At 36.3% G+C, this 16,247-nt stretch overlaps 1 protein-coding gene across 1 annotated transcript in view; it reads right to left on the bottom strand.

Moving 5' to 3' along the window:
- Positions 1 to 16,247, bottom strand: part of PPP1CB (protein phosphatase 1 catalytic subunit beta) — a 50,860-nt gene that overhangs the window by 11,520 nt on the left and 23,093 nt on the right. The window contains exons 3-8 of the mRNA XM_017545651.1: positions 14,682 to 14,813; positions 12,971 to 13,201; positions 10,688 to 10,792; positions 8,820 to 8,891; positions 4,840 to 4,991; positions 510 to 644 (exon numbers count right to left, since the gene is read on the bottom strand). Coding sequence (XP_017401140.1) covers positions 510 to 644; positions 4,840 to 4,991; positions 8,820 to 8,891; positions 10,688 to 10,792; positions 12,971 to 13,201; positions 14,682 to 14,813 — 827 coding nt within the window. The remainder of the gene's footprint in view (positions 1 to 509; positions 645 to 4,839; positions 4,992 to 8,819; positions 8,892 to 10,687; positions 10,793 to 12,970; positions 13,202 to 14,681; positions 14,814 to 16,247) is intronic.

Genomic DNA, 16,247 nt, shown 5'->3' with positions numbered 1-16,247 from the left:
AAAAAAAAAAAAAAAAAGAATCAGAGCATTATCAAAAAAACCCCAAATGTCCCTATGACACAAATGGGTAGTTTAAATTATTCTGAAAGTTTTTTTTCTTAGGAAACTATTCTACTTCATTTTCATCTGAGTTTGTAATTCTCTTTTCGAGTATCTGTTCCACCCATTTACTTTGCAAAAGAAAACAAAAGCCTAAACTATTCATAGTGTTCACATTCTTTTAGTAAGCCACTATTCAACAGGTCATAGAGGAATTTAATCATTTAAACATCTGAATCAAGAATGATTGACATAACTTAGGTTCCCTAAAATGGTCATATTTGATATATACCAAAAATGCTGTAAACTTTGTGACTGAAAATAGAAATAGCTAATGAGTGAGTGGTAATCACTTCTGAATTAAAATGACTTTGAAAACTTGCTCAAGGAAAGTTCACAAATTTAAAAGGAATTCTGATAATAGTTTTTATTAGATTTCTAGTTCTTATAAATTTATATTTACATCTTACCTGAAAGGAACACATCAAAGTTTCATCCACACTCATCATTCCACCAGCATTATCAAACTCGCCACAATAATTTGGGGCTGAAAACAGGGTAACCAATTGTCGTTTAGCAAAAAATTCATATCCATCTTCCACCACCTGTCAAAGGAAATATCAGAAGAAAAACATTTAGTGGTAGGTAATTCTGAATCATCTATACTAATTAAGATTAATGTGGCTTAAGACTTGTGCCCCACTCCCCAAAAAACGACCCTGTTTTGTTTTGGAAGTTGCAATTTTTATTCTTAAACATGAACATTAAAATTGGTGTGCCCTTTCTATAATGGCAACAATTAATCTTAATTGGAATAATAAATTCATCACTCCTCAAAGCTTAAAAATCATGCCATTTCCAAGGCTCCCCACGAACCAAAAATAAAATATGCTAATAGGTATAATGAGTACAGGGAGCTGGGACACTAAGTACTTTTATTTTTTTTTTTTAAGTTTTAAATTTATTTTAATTAATCTACATTTTTCGGGAGGGATACCAAGTACTACTTTGATGAGGGCATTATAATCCAACTACAGTACAGAAAGCTTAATTAAATGAGCAACAACTAGACAATGGAAGACTTTGCAGAGAGCTTTGCTTTGCTTTAAAAATATCTATCATTGTTATATGGCTATGCATTGAAAACATTACTAAGCTGAGTTTAATTTACACAGATCATGTTCCTTAAATTAACTGCCAACGCTGTATTTTTATTTTTTGAGATGGAATCTTGCTCTGTCACCCAGTCTAGAATGTAGTGGCAATGATCGCAGCTTACTGCAACATCTGCTCCCAGATTTAAGCCATTCTCTTGCCTCAGCCTCCCAAATAGCGGGGATTACAGGCACCCACCACTAAACCTGGTGAGGTTTTGTATTTTTCGTAGAGACAAGGTTTCATCATGTTGGCCAGACTGGTTTTGAACGCCTGACCTCAGGTCATCTGACTGCCTCGGCCAACCAAAAGTGCTGGGATTACAGGCGTAAGCCACAGTGCCCAGCTTTGATGAATTACCATTTCTAGAACCAGCTGTCAATTTCTGAGTAATTTAAACAGTTTGTCTCTCAGTTCTACAAATCTGAGGTAAGCAATAATATGTAAACATTTTATATTTATTTACAGTAGGCAAGATTACTTTTAAATCTATTTTAGATATCCTTTAATTGGCAAAATTATCCTACAGCACTTGCTAATACAAAAAAGCAATTACAAAGACATTTACTTATTAAAATAACTCCTACCTCAGTACTAGGAACATGCTTCTGTTGAAATTACCTTATGGTACAATTTAGATTATTAACCTTTTCTCCTAAGAGCATAGCCTCCTTATCTAAACCCTGTAACCCCTGCTCAACATAGCACATGGCACTCATGTTTTTGGTTGTTTCTGTGTATATGTGTGTGTGGAGGCAAGGTCTCGCTCTGTTGCCTAGGCTGGAGTGCAGTGGCATGATCTTGGCTCACTGCAGTCATGACTTCTTGGGGCTCAAGTGATCTTCCCACCTCAGCCTCCCGAGTAGCTGAGACCACAGGTGTGTGCCGCCATGCCTGGCTAGGTTTTTTGTATTTTTTTGGAGAGATGGGGTTTCAGGTTTTGCCATGTTGCCCAGGCTGGTCATGAACTCCATGTTTTTAGTTCTTGGTTTTTTAGTTTGCTTACTTTACTTGTTCATCTTTCATTAAAAAGGGGATATTTGTAGAATTTTGGAGATAATATTTGAAAATAACACAAAAGGAAAAGACAAGACCAAGCAAACCAGTATAGTTCAGTAACCTGATTTTTAAAAATTGTCATTTATTTCTGAAAAGACCACTGACTAAAGACCTATGGCCGAAAAAAACTGATTATCACGGGTCATTTTAGTTGGGAAACTTAGCAATTCTGCCCTATTATCTAACAGAAGGCATATTTATCAAAATCATACACACAATTTTACTGATTTAAAAAACTACTTTGCCAAAAGCAATGGATGTGGGAACATGACCTCATTTCAATGGAACCATCAAGAAATCCTGCTAACATGTAATATATAATATGCAAAGAATGAAAAGCCAGTCATTTTTATCACTTAGGATAAAAAACGGCAGTAGTAAAGTGTCACAGGGAGTAAAGCCCCAGAAAAAAAGGGAAGTACTGCGGGATAGCATATACTTAATTAAATATGCTTTTATTAGTTAATTTATTCAACACTATGTGTGCATTATACAATATGCTACAATGTCAGCCACTGTACAAAGCAATCGAAATTCAAAAACAAGTCGTAATCCCTTCCTTAGACCGTATGCAATCTAGTAGTGGAGGACATAAAAGACAACCAAAAACCCTAAACTGTATAAATGTTTTTATAATGAAAAATTTAAATATACACAAAAGTAGATCAAGAAGATTTCAATTAACTCCCATTAACTCATCACCCTGATTCAATACTTATCAGGATTTTGCTACACTAGTTTCATTTATCTTCCCCCTCCCCTTTTCTTTCTGCTGGTATGATTTTAAAGCAAATCCCAGGCATGTCATTTTACCTCTACACACTTGAGTATGCATTCCTGGAAAAATACAATCTTCTTATATAACAATAACGTTTATCACACAGCTAAAATAACTGATACCAGCTGGGCGCAGTGGCTCACACTGGAAATCTCAGCTACTTGGGAGGCTGAGGCAAGAGAGTCCTTTGAACCTGGGAGGCGGAGATTGTAGTGAGCCGAGATTGTGCCACTGTACTCCAGCCTGGGAGACACAGTGAGGCTCAGTCTCAAACAAAAAATAAAGAATTTCAAAAATTAAATAAAATAATTGATCCCTATTACTGAGTCTATAATCAAATTTTCTTTGAGACTGGCTTTCACTCCCATTGCCCAGGCTAGAGTGAAATGGTGCGATCTCCACTCACTGCAACCTCCGGCTCCTGAGCTCAAGCAATTCTTCTGCCTCAGCCCCCCAAGTAAGCTGGGACTACAGGTGCACGCCATGACACCCAGCTAATTTTTGTATCTTACGTAGAGATGGGGTTTTGCCATGTTGCTCAGGCTGGTCTCCAACTCCTGGGGCTCAAATGACACCTACCTCAGCCTCACAAAGTACTGGGATTACAGGCGTGAGCCACCACCACACTTGGTCAGAATCAAATTCTTCAAGGGTCTCAAATATGCCTTTTAACAGTGTGGTTTGTTCTCATCAAAATCACCATTATATACAAAGACCATAAAAAAATCGGGCTGGGCACGGTGGTTCACACTCATGCTGGTAATTCCAGCACTCTGGGAGGCCAAGGAGGACAGATCCCTTGAGCTCAGGAGTTTTGGAAACAGCCTGGCCAACATGGTGAAACCCTGTCTCTACTAAAAATACAAAAATTAGCCGGGCATGGTGGTGTGTGCTTGTAAGCCCAGCTGCTCCAGAGGCTGAGGCAGGAGAACCACTTGAGTCTGAGAGGTGGAGGTTGCAGTAAGCAGAGATTATGCCACTATACTCCAGCCTGGGTGACAGAGTGAGACTCCGTCTAAAAAAAAAAAAAAAAAAAAAATCTAAATCATGTCTACAAAGCTTCTAAGAAGCACTGAAAATTTTTGTTAGGGTTGCTGTATACTACAAAAATACATTTTTTTTTTTTTTTTTTGGAGACTGGGTCTTGCTCTTACCCAGGCTGGAGTGCAGCGGCATAAACATGGCTCACTGCAGCCTTCACCACCTAGGCTCAAGCAATCTTCCCACCTCAGCCCCGCATGTAGCTGGGACCACAGGTACACACCACCACACCCAGCTAAATTTTTGACTTTTTGTAGAGATGGGATCTCATTTTGTTGCCCAGGCTGGTCTCAAATTCCTGTGCTTAAGTAATCCTCCCACCTCAGCCTGCCAAAGTGCTGGGATTATAGATGTGAGCCACCATGCCCAGCCCCAAAATGTTTTAAAATGTTTCCTTCTTTTAGGGTGATAAAAGGTTAACAAATCATTAGATTGTTAAGTGTGAGATCCAAGAAGTGGCTTTGCCGCCTCTCCTACTGCTTTCCTTGTACAAGTCATTTAGCTTTCTTTGATACATTTCCTCAAAAACAAAATAAGAGGGCTTATGTGAAGTTAACAAATAGTAAGTGTTTAAGAGTCCAAGTATGGTGGCACATGCCTATAGTCCCAGCTACTTGGGAGGCTGAGGCACGAGAATTGCTTGAATCTGGGAGTTGGAGGTTGCAGTGAGCAGAGATCACGCCACTGTACTCCAGCCTGAGCAACTGAACGAGACTCTAAAAAAAAAGAAAAAAGAAAAAAGAAATTAAGAGTATTATATTTCATACCTGATGAGCTCGACAAATCAAATCTAAATCATGACGATTCAGAAATTTACTGACTACATCAGCTCCAAAAGTAAAGGAAACACCACGATCATTTTCTCCCCAGCCTTGCACATCCTTATCTGGATCAGACCACAGCAAATCACAGAGCAAACCTTTAAAGGACAGAAATACAGCAATTAAGAAAAAAACTTATAGAGTCATAGAACATAGCACAACTACATCACATTTCAGTTCCTCTCCTACCCTCTTACCTTTTACTAAACAATGACAATCACTTGCCCAAATATTCCAGCCTATTTAACTTACACTTTTGGTAAAGCAACCATACAAACATAATCTTCCACAGCCTCTTAAGGTAGAACTCTCCAACCCTTTCCATGTATAGGAAATATGTGTATGGTACACTTACAACAACAATATATGGAAATGGCTGTTCATCCTTTGTGTACAGTTTCTCCATATGAATAATGAATGAACCCAGCGGTATTTCCTCAATAGTTCATTCTTTCTTTATAGTTCCACTGTTTCTGAGCACCACGGTCTATTCCGTTAGTCTACTTATCCCTGAGCCAATAGCAGACTAGAGCTTTTAACAAGTCTTTATATTTGGTAGGAGTAGTATCCTTTTTTTTTTTTTTCCTTCAGGATTGTCTTGATTACTTTTGGATCCTTTGTTCTTCCACATAAATGCTAAAAACAATTTGCTTAATTCCATAAAAAACTCAATTGTGATTTCAATGGAATTGTATTCAACGTACAGATCACTTGAGGGAAAAAAACATTTTCTACTGAGGCCCTGAAGATGTTTTTTTTTTTTTTTTTTTTTTTTTTTTTAGTGTGGAAGAACAAAATTGGATCAGATCCTTGACTTTAGTAATGTTTGGGGCCTTGGAAAGGTCAGTTAAAAATATTTATCTGGGTATTGTCATCATATTAATGGTAGCAGGTATCTTAAGGAGGGACCCAGACCACCTCGGGAATACAAAGTGAGAATATCAGTAAATTAATTCTGAGGAATTCAAACATTTAATAGGCAGGCAGATGAGGGAGAATGAGCATAAATATTGGGAAGGGATGATCTCGACAAAGGGATTAGTACAGTAAAGGTTATCCTTAAAAGGGACAGAACCGCCTAAAAGTAGGAAACGTGCCATGAACAAGTAGATAGGACAAAGATAAAAAATGTGCCACTTACAATTAGATCATTAGACTTTAATGAAAGCAGGTTCTTGGTGATTGAGGGTAAGAGAGTAGGTAAAAGTCCAATTGCAGTGATATTAAAAGAAGGGTGAATGTGAAGATGGTGATAGTAAGTGATTTTCTAAGAATTACAGTGGCTAAGAGAAAATATTTTTTAAAGAGTAAGTCAGTTTTAAAAATTTTAAAGAATCCATAAAAATCATAGTATGGTTTAGGAGGAAACGGCATCTTCATTTTCAGTTACATCATATCTTGATAGAGGAATTATAAAACCATTTGCAGAATTAGTGGCAATGTACTCTTAATTTCTATTGCTATTATGTCCCAAGCTCCCTCTATGACATTCTAAGAAATTCACTAGCACACAAAATCCACTGGAATAGTCAATCTCAATTTGTACGCCCCTTCTGATTGATGCTGACTCTTGAAAAATACACACCCACCCAGTGCTTAATAACGCTCTCACATTTTCCAGCCTGTTTCCAGAGATGAAGCAGTGAGTAGAAAGCTAAGGTATTAAGAATCTATAATTGGCCAGGCGCAGTGGCTCATGTCTATAATCCCAGTACTTCGCGAGGTTGATGAGGGCAGATCACGAGGTCAGGAGTTTGAGACCAGGCTGGCTAATATAGTGAAACCCCATCTCTACTAAAAATACAAAAACACTAGCCAGGCATGGTGGTGTGCGCCTATAGTCCCAGCTACTAAGGAGGCTGAGGCATGAAAATCGCTTGAACCCAGGAGGCGGAGGTTGCAGTGAGCCAAGGTTGTGCCACTGCACTCCAGCCTGGGCAACAGGGGGAGGCTCCATCTCAAAAACAACAACAACAAAAAACACTAATTTCAGTGTGACAATAAAACTGTATAAAATTAGGTTTAGGAAACACAATATTCTGGATGCATTAAAAAAATCAATGATAGCAACAATAATCTGAAATTCTTTAACCTTAACAGAATCAAGATAAGAATTTCAGAGTCAAGATTCATCGTTTAATGAACTAGTATCACAATCAACTAGGCTACTGTTTCAAATAATATATTAATTTATAAATTAAATTTCTAAAGGTTGCAGACACTATCAAAGATTAAAGTAACCATTTTCAGCATCTCAACAACTTCTCATTAAAATATGCTAAAATAAATAAAATAGCTCAAAATGGAAGCCTAGAATATAACAATCAAAATTTATATCTGAACTATAAACAGAAATTCTGAAGAATGACTACTAATACATATTTATATACCTTATTTTAAAAATAACACTTTAGGTGTTTTTCTAAGACAGGGTCTTGCTCTGTCACCCAGGCCAGAATGCAGGGGCACAATCACAGCTCACTGCATCCTCAACTTCCGAGGCTCAAGTGATCCTCCTCCCTAAGCCTCCCGGGTAGTTGGGGCGTCACCATACCTGGCTAATTTAAAAAAAAAAGATTTTTTTTTTTGTTTTTTTTGTTTGGTGGAGATGGGTGTTATGTTGCCCGGGCTGGTCTTGACTCCTGGTCTTAAGTGATCTTTCTGCCTCAGCCTCCCGAAGTGCTGCAATTACAAGCATGAGCTAGTGCACCGGGCTAAAAACAACATTTTAAGTAAGATGTCGTTTAAATACTAGTTTCTATTAGGTTTAGTCAAATGTATTCTATAATTATGATAAAATGTATACTTTAAAAAATAACACAAGTTGTGTTATATAAAAAAGCTCATAATACAATTTATTATAACATACAGTGTATTACATGGCTACTGACATCTGAGGATCTATACCATTTATAATGGTTGATGCATTGTCCCAAGTAGCATTTTTTGCTGTTATTTTTTCTTTCTTTCTTTTTTTTATTTTTGAGACAGTTTCACTCTGTTGCCCAAGCTGGAGTGCAGTGGTGTGGATCTCGGCTCACTGCACCCTTCGCCTCCCGGGTTCAAGCGATTCTCGTGCCTCAGCCGTTCGAGTAGCTAGGACCACAGGCACGCACCATCATGCCCAGCGAATTTTTGTATTTTTAGTAGAGACAGGGTTTTGTCATGTTGGCCAGGCTGGTCTCAAACTCTTGACCTCAGGTTATCCACCCGCCTCAGCCTCCCAAAGTGCTGGGATTACAGGTGTGAGCCACTGCTCCCTGCCTTCCCACAGATTTTCAAATCTAATTTTTACAGAACTGTTCACAGGTATCTAGAGCCTAAGAGCTCTAAAAATTAAAGCAGGCTTAGCACACGCCTGGAGTCCCAGCTACTCAGGAGGATGAGGCAGGAGGATTGCTTGAGCCTAGGAATTCAAGGCCAGACTGGGCAACAGAGTAAAATCCTTCCCACACCCCCTTGAAAAAGGCTCTAAAAATCTGAAATAGAGGATACAGAAAAGAATAAAAAGCTACTAGACAATTGAAAAGAAAGTAGTTTTATCTCTGTCTAAGAAGCAAAGAACAGATTATTTTAATTGAAAAATTTTTTGGCTAATTTAACAAGTTTTTGAAAAGCATAACCAATGCCAATATGAATAAAATGCAGAAAAATAGGAAAATATGAGGAATCACTACCAAGATCTTTTTTGTAATCAACTAAATGTGATAGAACCATATGATTATAAATAAAAGGTTCTGCATTTTGAGGATTAGTGCAAAGTAAAAAATTTTGTATTACTGTAAATAATCTGTAGTTAGCTTATTGACTATAAAGAGTTCTGTTATTTATTACATATATCAATCCTACTTCCATTGAATATAATCAGGTTCAAATATGCCAAAACTTCACACAAAACAATTAATTAAACTTCTCTCTATACTTACCTGTATCAGGGACATCAGTAGGTCTCATAATTCTCCGAATCTGCTCCATAGATTGCAGGTCTGGTGACAATCCTATAAATAAAAAGACGAGACATAGTCCTGATAGCTAAACATTTTAATATTTTAATAGTCACTGAATAAAACGCATTTATTCAAAATAGATTCACTTTGTGAAATTAAAAATACTTCCCCCCACCCCTGGAATTCAAGAGCTGCTGTTCAGATTCTTAAAAATACTTAAAGTATTCCTTTTAGTGTCTTAAAGGTCAACATAGAGTTATTATGAATCCCACATTGATACACTAGAACATTATAGTTATGTTGTTTTTTCCATTTTTCCCTACCAGGGAAATGAAACTCCTTTTATATTTCAAAAGACTTTGCAAGGAAAAAAGCCCACCATTCTTTTTTCCAACTATTCCCTGCCTTCAAAGGAACATAATTAACTGCAACCCTTCCTACCACTTTTGCCACTTCTTACCACTGATCTTAAACATTTTCACTTCCAAGTTCAAATGTCTCACTTGGTTCCCTAAGACCTTCTTTTGGAATCCTACTCCAACATGTTCATTATTTTCATGAAGTCATAAACTATTGATCAGAAGGATTAACAGGAAAAGTTCATAAAAATAATTTGCAATCTTTAAAGTTGTACATAAATATAAGCTATTATTTCTCTCTGGTAGGCAATCCAAGTATGATCACAAGGAATAAAGGTGAACATTCATATCCATACTGCTACATTTCTATCCTTAGCTAAACTAATGTACAAGAACTAAAATTCATTACATGTTTAATATCTACTGGAAAACATATTTCAAGTAATATAGTGAGTTATGTTCTGCCAGAGAATAAACCATTGATTACCTCAGGCCTAGGCAAGTGCATCTATCTTTTCAGCGTTTTTTCCACTTTAATTCTTCCCGTATATTGATGAAAAACTAATTTTCTTACACTATTTCCATTAAATTACTTCCCTGTGCAAAAACCCAATATGGTTATTAAATCATTCAACAAACTCCTTTGCTTAATATTCAAATCTCCATAATCTGATCGCATCATTTTCCAGCATATATACTTGACATTCTAGTCAGGCCAGTTCTTAAACATACCCTATCACTAGACAACAAAGAGTGTCTCAAGTCCTTTTCACTTCTCATGCCTCACACATGTGTCCAGTCTATCTTTCCTCTTCCTGACTTCTCATAATTACTGTCTTAGTAAGTACTGACATATTAAATACCTTCTATTACTCTATTATCTGTTTCATAAATATATCTTAGCAATAGGTTAACTCTTCAAGGTGGTCAGATCACAAACTATCTACATATTTTCATGGCATCTAACCAGGTGTTGGACGTACACATTAATTTTTCAAATAAACTTTCAAAATAAACTTCAAGCTTATTTCATAAGCCGAAGTAACTTCCAATCTACCAAAAATTATTTTATTATTAAGGCTAAAGCAGACATACTATATGAAGCCTAGAATTCCCCATATATATGAATATTAAACTCAATTTTATTTGGATTCTGTTGAAAGATTTCTACACAGGCAGGAAGATAACAATCCTCTCATTTTTTACTACTAAATAGCAGAGGTGTCTTTCTGTCAAAACTCGAGGCAAAGGAGACTTTCTCCAACAACTCTAGTTATCCTCTTTATACGTGAAACTATATTTAAAGCATTACATTTTCATTTATAAATAAATTTATGATTATTAAACGAGGTTTTAGCCATGTTTAAAACAGTTTTAAATCACCTCAGTTTTCACACAAGCTTTGTTTTCCCACAGTCTAATTATTGTAGGTATTTTCTGAATAATAAAAGAATAAGAAAAATCTGTAAGGCAAATTTGCTAGTCTACCTCCATGACAACAGAAGATCTTCTCATCCACAATGGCTGCTATAGGCAGACAGTTAAAACAATCAGTGAAGGTCTTCCACAATTTAATATTAAATCTTCGTTTGCCTATAAAAAGAATAGTTAGAATAAATTAAAAAATCTAAAACTGTTCTCATTAGTTATCTCAAAGCCACAGCATTATGAATGATTTCATTTTTTTCTTCATATTTATCTATACAGAACTTTTTCTATAATGCATAAATGTTATTTACATACTTTTTAAAAGGCAACTAATATAATAAACATTCAATACTTTCAATAAAGTTACAAGACTTCAAAGATTGTGCTGGGGGTAAGGGTGGGATGGGAAGATGTTGGTCAAAGAATACAAAGTATCAGTTGGGTAGGAGGAATAAATACAGAAGATCTATTGTATAACATAGTGACTACAGTCAACACTACATTGTATCTTTGCAAAATGCTAAATTATAAGTGTTAACATTTTGAGATAATGCATATGTTAAATCAGCTAGATTTAACCATTCTGCAATGGTTATAGGCAGGAAGATCAGATCGTCTCATGATGTTCAAAACATCATGTTGTACATCACAAACACATACAATTTCTGACAACTTAAATAAACCAATCAAATCTAACACTTTAAAAAACCCAAAGATTTTGCTAAGGGTTTTATGAAATGCATCAAACAACCTGTATTTTAAGATCACTATAATATAGCAACTTTTAAACAGTCTAATAGGCTCCTAGTTCATTTCTTCCTCTCCAATGTGCGAACTAGCCAAACAAGCAAGCAAAAGTGAAAGGGTGCCTCTGGAAACTGTCCATTTAAAAGTGCATTGAGAAACACAGTATAAACTTACTGCCAAGGAAGGAAAATTTCCAAGTGTTTAACTGGTATTCTCTTTTGTGTGAATTACAACTTGGCACCATAGCAAGTATAAATAGAGGGACAAAGACTATAATTTTCCTGTAGCCTAGCATAAAAAGCTACAACAAAGACAACCTCAAGTGTATGTTCACCTTTTTAGAGTCATTCGATTTTCCTGAACTTGGTAATAAGGCACAACTACTAACCTAGGGAAGAGATGAAAGACATAAGTACCAACTTCCTGTGCTTTTATGCCACAACCTGCTCCTTTATAAGTATATAACTCAAAGTACTGTTTACAAGTTGCTCTCCCATACATTATTTTATTTGATGTCATTTCTAACCCCAAGGACATTCTTGCCTTTCTTTTATCCTTTAAAAATATACCTCCATCTCTGACGTAGCTTTAGGAAGAATGTTGTAGTCTGATGTACTCAAACCCACTTTCTCTATTCTAGTCTGATTTAAGTAATTCAAACCATACAGCACATCTCGGAAATAAAAATACAATACAAAATCAAATACAGAATCATTCCTATTAGAATGTAAGCTCCATGAGAACAGAGATCATCTGTATTGTGCACTGCTTCATGCACAGTGTTCACAATACTGCCTGGCACATATACCCTCAAACTTTGTCAAATCTTTATATAAATTGGTAAGACAGGAGTTTGAATAGGTCTTTAACATAATGAAGGATGAAAAAAAAAGCAAAAGTAGATTCTAATAGGGAAAACAGCAATAAAAATAATTTGAAAATAATTATAATTTATTCTAAGTTATAATTAACCAAACATATACTTTTGTACTCTTATCTAATAAAACCAAAAGACCACATACGAATCTAGTAGGGTATTTTAATAATAATACTTGGAAACACTACTACACAAAACCAAATTGGTGATTTCCTACTAATGAAAAAGAGAATAAAAATAAGGATACCCCAGAGTATTCAGTATCTTTGTCTTTCAAGGTTTATAGACACAGATTTACATTCAAATAATATTAAACTTTGACTTTTAAATAGTTTCACAGAACTTCTCAATGATTCTTGCGACACAGGACTAATAAGAGCTTCTGTCATACCACAAGAATGTTGAGAGCTAACACCTTAATGGACACTAGAAAACCAAAAGCCACAGACTTCTGTTTCACCTGGATGGTTTACTAGATAAACTAATTTTAAAAGAGCCTCTTCAGCCAAGTAAGCTGCAGTCAATCTGAAACATGACCAAGGAGATCTGAAGGAACCAATTTAATCAGTAATGTTTCCCAGTTTCAGGTTCCTCTTCCTGGCCTATGCCTGATAGATCTTATTTTGAAAAAACTCTGAATCAAAGGAACTCTTCTGAACCAGAAAATTATTTGGCAATCTTTCCAAGAATTACTTTTCTAAGTCTTTATTTTCACTTACATTCATCATAGAATCCATAAATGCGATTGATGCTAGCACACTCATGGTTTCCTCTTAAGAGAAAGAAGTTCTCTGGATATTTTATTTTATAAGCCAACAGCAAACAAATGGTTTCCAAAGACTGCTTTCCTCTGTCCACATAATCTCCTAAGAAAAGGTAGTTGGCTTCTGGTGGGAAACCTCCATATTCAAATAATCTCAGTAAATCTGTATACTGTCCATGAATATCTCCTAAAAAGAGAAAAACTCAGTTTTACAAAAATTGGTTACTGTTATAAGCAGTTTCTGTGAAATAATTTCCAATGTTCACATCCTGTGTAATCCTCCCCTGCCCTTGAGTATGGGCTGTATTTAGTAACTTACTTCTAACCAGCAAAAGTGAGATGGGCTGTCACTTCCAAGATTAAGTTACGAAAGACTGTGACTTTCATCTTGACGGCACTCTCACTTTCTTTCACGCTTGCTGATGAAACCAGCTGTCTAATGAAGCATCCCATGTAGCAAAGAACTGAGGGAGGCCTCTGGTCAACAGCTCATTTGAAACTGAGGCTCTCAGTCCATCAGCCTATAAGGAACTGAATCCTTTCACAGTTCAACCTTCAGATGACTGCAGCCCGTGATCACGCCTTAATTGGAGCCTTGTGAGAGACCCAGAGCCAGAGGACCCACTAAGCTGATCCTGAATTCCTGACCCATAGAAATTGTGAGATGGTAAATTAATGTTGCTGTAAGCCGCAAAGTTTTGGAATGATTTATTATACAACAATAGATAACTAAAACAATCTTATTATCTGGCAGTTTAAGTTAGGTCACTTTTTAATGCCAAATATGGAGACAAATAGTAAAATTTTAGAAATATGTTGTACAAATAACTTCTATTACCTTCAAGGTATTTCTACATTTTAAAGAACACCTTCAAAGAATAATTCTAATCATTTTGAGATCACCTCTAAGTAATTACATTTGCTTCATTTAAGTTTAAACAAGGGACTGATCATTCCCCCTGAACTACTACCTCTTACTTTGAAGGTGTGAAATTCTACACTAGCTGATCCATTCAACAAATATTTACTTAGCTAGTATCTCTTACGTGCTGAGCACTGTACAATGGACTGTTAAAAAGCTACTTGTAAAACTTAAAAGAATACAAGTTATAAAGTAGTATAATCTTCAAAATAAATTTAACATCAAAGTTAAAGACCACAGATATTACCACATAGACCCCCTAAATTTTATACCTATTTTTTCCTAACCAGTGTACTAAAATGCCATTTTCTTGACATCCTTGTTTAATCTTTGGTATTTTTTTGTAATCTGACTAGATTTGGAGACTTGTTTTAAATTGCACATCACTGATTACTAGAGAGGCTGAGGACCCTGTGGTGTTTATTGGCCATTTGAATTTCTTCTAAGATCTTCCTCATTATTTTTATATTGCAATGTCGTTCTCTTATTTATTTCTAAGAACTCTTTATATATTATAAACAGAACTCCTTTTATCTGTTGTAAATATAGCAAGCACTTTCTTCTTGTCTGTAACTTGTCATTGGTATAAAGATTTCAATTTTCATACACTTTTATTTAGTAAAGCCTACTGATCTGTTTTATACAAAATTTTCAGGAAATGTTTTCTCTAGATCATCTTCAATGTAAACATGGGAGAAAAAACAGGATTCAAAAGAGTTTTCTGCAACTTTACCCATTTACATACCACAAATTTTCAGTGGTGCTTCCAATTCCAAAAGAATAGGCTGGCTGAGAAAGATCTCCCGAGACTTGATACATAAACCCCGAACTTCTGCTTCAGTCATCTGCACAATCTTTCCTGGTCGACATCCTCGTACTGACAAACAATAAATACAACAGTCAGTTTTCTAAAATTTACTCATATAATAACAATCTTTTAAAAAGAGTCATGCCCATATTTTAAAAATCAGAAAAGTCACATAGACAGCAAACTACCCTATTTGGTCCCATGGTTTAAAATAATGTTAGAAATTCTATGATCTTTGACTTCTATTTCCATTGTTACTGGTTCCTGGTGATGTGCCTCAAGTCTGCTGCTGATGAAATCCAGTCCTGTTCTTTGCTGTCCCGTGGCCAACTTGGGGCCTAGTAGCTGAAGAGACCTAAAAGACTTCAGAGCCAGCATCCTTTAAGGTTTGGCCTGCCTTCTCATCTTGCATGTAGTAGGATGCCAGACCAGCATCACTTAGAACAATGTGCTATGAAGAAAGGGAGATTAAATAGTAATTGTCAGTAGGTGATTTAGCTTCACACACTTTCTTGGAATGTTATCAGGAGTCCCCAAAACTTTAGCAACCATTATCTCCACTTTCTGATCAAAACAAATACAAAAAAGATATCAACTATGTATTAAATTTTAACATATTGTTATAGTTCCAATAGAGTATCATATCAAAACCTCTAAAGGCTATTTATTTAGATGGAGTGAGGCATTTTTGCATTACTGAATAAGATAATATGGTTTCCAGTAACCTCTGGGATGAAGTGGAGTAGAATGGTGCATAGAGACAACAGTTTCTTATTTGCCCTACTGAACTCGTAATCATCTCCATTCATCAACATCCCGTCTCCCTTTAACCTTAAATTTACTGCTGAGCTCTCATTTGATCTCGAAATGGCATTTAAGAAAATAGGCTGGGAGCAGTGGCTTGCACCTGTGATCCCAGCATTTTGGGAGGCCAAAGCGGGAGGACTGCTTGAAGCCAGGAGTTCGAGACCAGCCTGGGCAACAAAGCAAGACCCTACGTCTACAAAAGATTGAAAATACAAACAAAAACAAAATTAGCCTAGCATAGTAGCAGGACTGCTTGAGGCCAGGAGGTTCAGGCTGCAGTAAGCTATGGTGGCACTAGGGCATTCCAGCCTTGGTGACAGAGCAAGACCCTGTCTCTAAAAATATAAAAATAAAGGCTGGGCACGGAGGCTCACACCTGTAGTTCCAGAACTTTGGGAGACTGACGTGGGCAGATTGCTTGAGCTAATTCTAGGTCACCGTGGGCAACATGATGAAACCCTATCTCTAACAAAAATACAAAAAATTAGCTGGGCATGCTTGTGGTCTCAGCTACTCACAGGCTGAGGTGGAAGGTTCACTTGAGCTCAGGAGGTGGGGGCTGCAGTGAGTTGAGATCGTGCCACTGCACTCCAGCCTGTGTGAGAGTGAGACCCCATCTCAACCATAAAATAAAAGTCCAAATATTTCTTACTAAAAATTGCTGATTCCTTTGTCAGGTCAATAAGAGGCAAAAAA

Source organism: Cebus imitator, unplaced genomic scaffold, assembly GCF_001604975.1.
Source record: "Cebus imitator isolate Cc_AM_T3 unplaced genomic scaffold, Cebus_imitator-1.0 Scaffold180, whole genome shotgun sequence".
NCBI classification, from domain to species: domain Eukaryota; kingdom Metazoa; phylum Chordata; class Mammalia; order Primates; family Cebidae; genus Cebus; species Cebus imitator.
Note: the sequence above shows the minus strand (reverse complement) of the source record. Positions and strands in the feature narration are given on the sequence as shown.